The sequence below is a fragment of the Penaeus monodon genome, chromosome 34, assembly GCF_015228065.2.
Source record: "Penaeus monodon isolate SGIC_2016 chromosome 34, NSTDA_Pmon_1, whole genome shotgun sequence".
Lineage (NCBI taxonomy): Eukaryota > Metazoa > Arthropoda > Malacostraca > Decapoda > Penaeidae > Penaeus > Penaeus monodon.
The window spans coordinates 16972662-16973376 of NC_051419.1; the positions used below are offsets into that span (position 1 = coordinate 16972662).

At 39.9% G+C, this 715-nt stretch overlaps 1 protein-coding gene across 1 annotated transcript in view; it reads left to right on the plus strand.

Moving 5' to 3' along the window:
* LOC119594839 (mucin-2-like) overlaps positions 1–369 on the plus strand; it is a 21084-nt gene extending 20715 nt beyond the window's left edge. Inside the window, exon 5 of the mRNA XM_037943926.1 lies at positions 22–369. Coding sequence (XP_037799854.1) covers positions 22–369 — 348 coding nt within the window. The remainder of the gene's footprint in view (positions 1–21) is intronic.
* The last annotated feature ends 346 nt before the right edge of the window (positions 370–715 follow it).

Genomic DNA, 715 nt, shown 5'->3' on the forward strand with positions numbered 1-715 from the left:
AAAGGTTAATTTGTTTCGCAGGTCGTGTACAGCGAGCCAGTAGCTGGCGGTGGGGGTAGGAGATCACTCCTGCCCAGGGTAGGGTCAAGAACACAGCCGAATTCCAGAAGCCCGCAAAGAGCACTGGGCGACTGGAAGTCTCCTGAGCATCAAGAACACGACAACAGTACTTTTATAAGGAATGAGTCGCCTTATGAGTCAAGGCATTACCGCAGGATCGAGAGAGCGAGTAACCTGGGCAGCTGGACGAGACGGGTACCGCAAAGCCCTCTAGGGACTAACCTAAGCCAGCCTGCAAGGCGGGACTGTCAGTCGGCAGACGACTACGGGAGAAGGATTCCAGACAATGGATTTAGAATACATCAATGAAAAGAGTTTAAGAAGAAGTTGTATTTATTTTAAAGACTAATAAACATCGATGAAAGAAATATGCCGAATGAATTTGATTTTGATTTATTGATAACTTTCCTGTTTGTAATAGGTTTTTATATTCCTCTTGTCTTATTGTCACTAAAATTTTTCAATTAATATTTTATGTAAATAAAGATACCGAAACAAAATTGAATTTCATCACCTATTCAAAATAAATGCTTTACGTCAGATAACGTAAATTCATGCTATTGAAGGTTTTGAATTACATTGATCCTATCGTATGTTCTGTAATTATTTACGTTTTTCTCATTAATCACAAGAGGAGGTGGATTTTTTTTAAGGG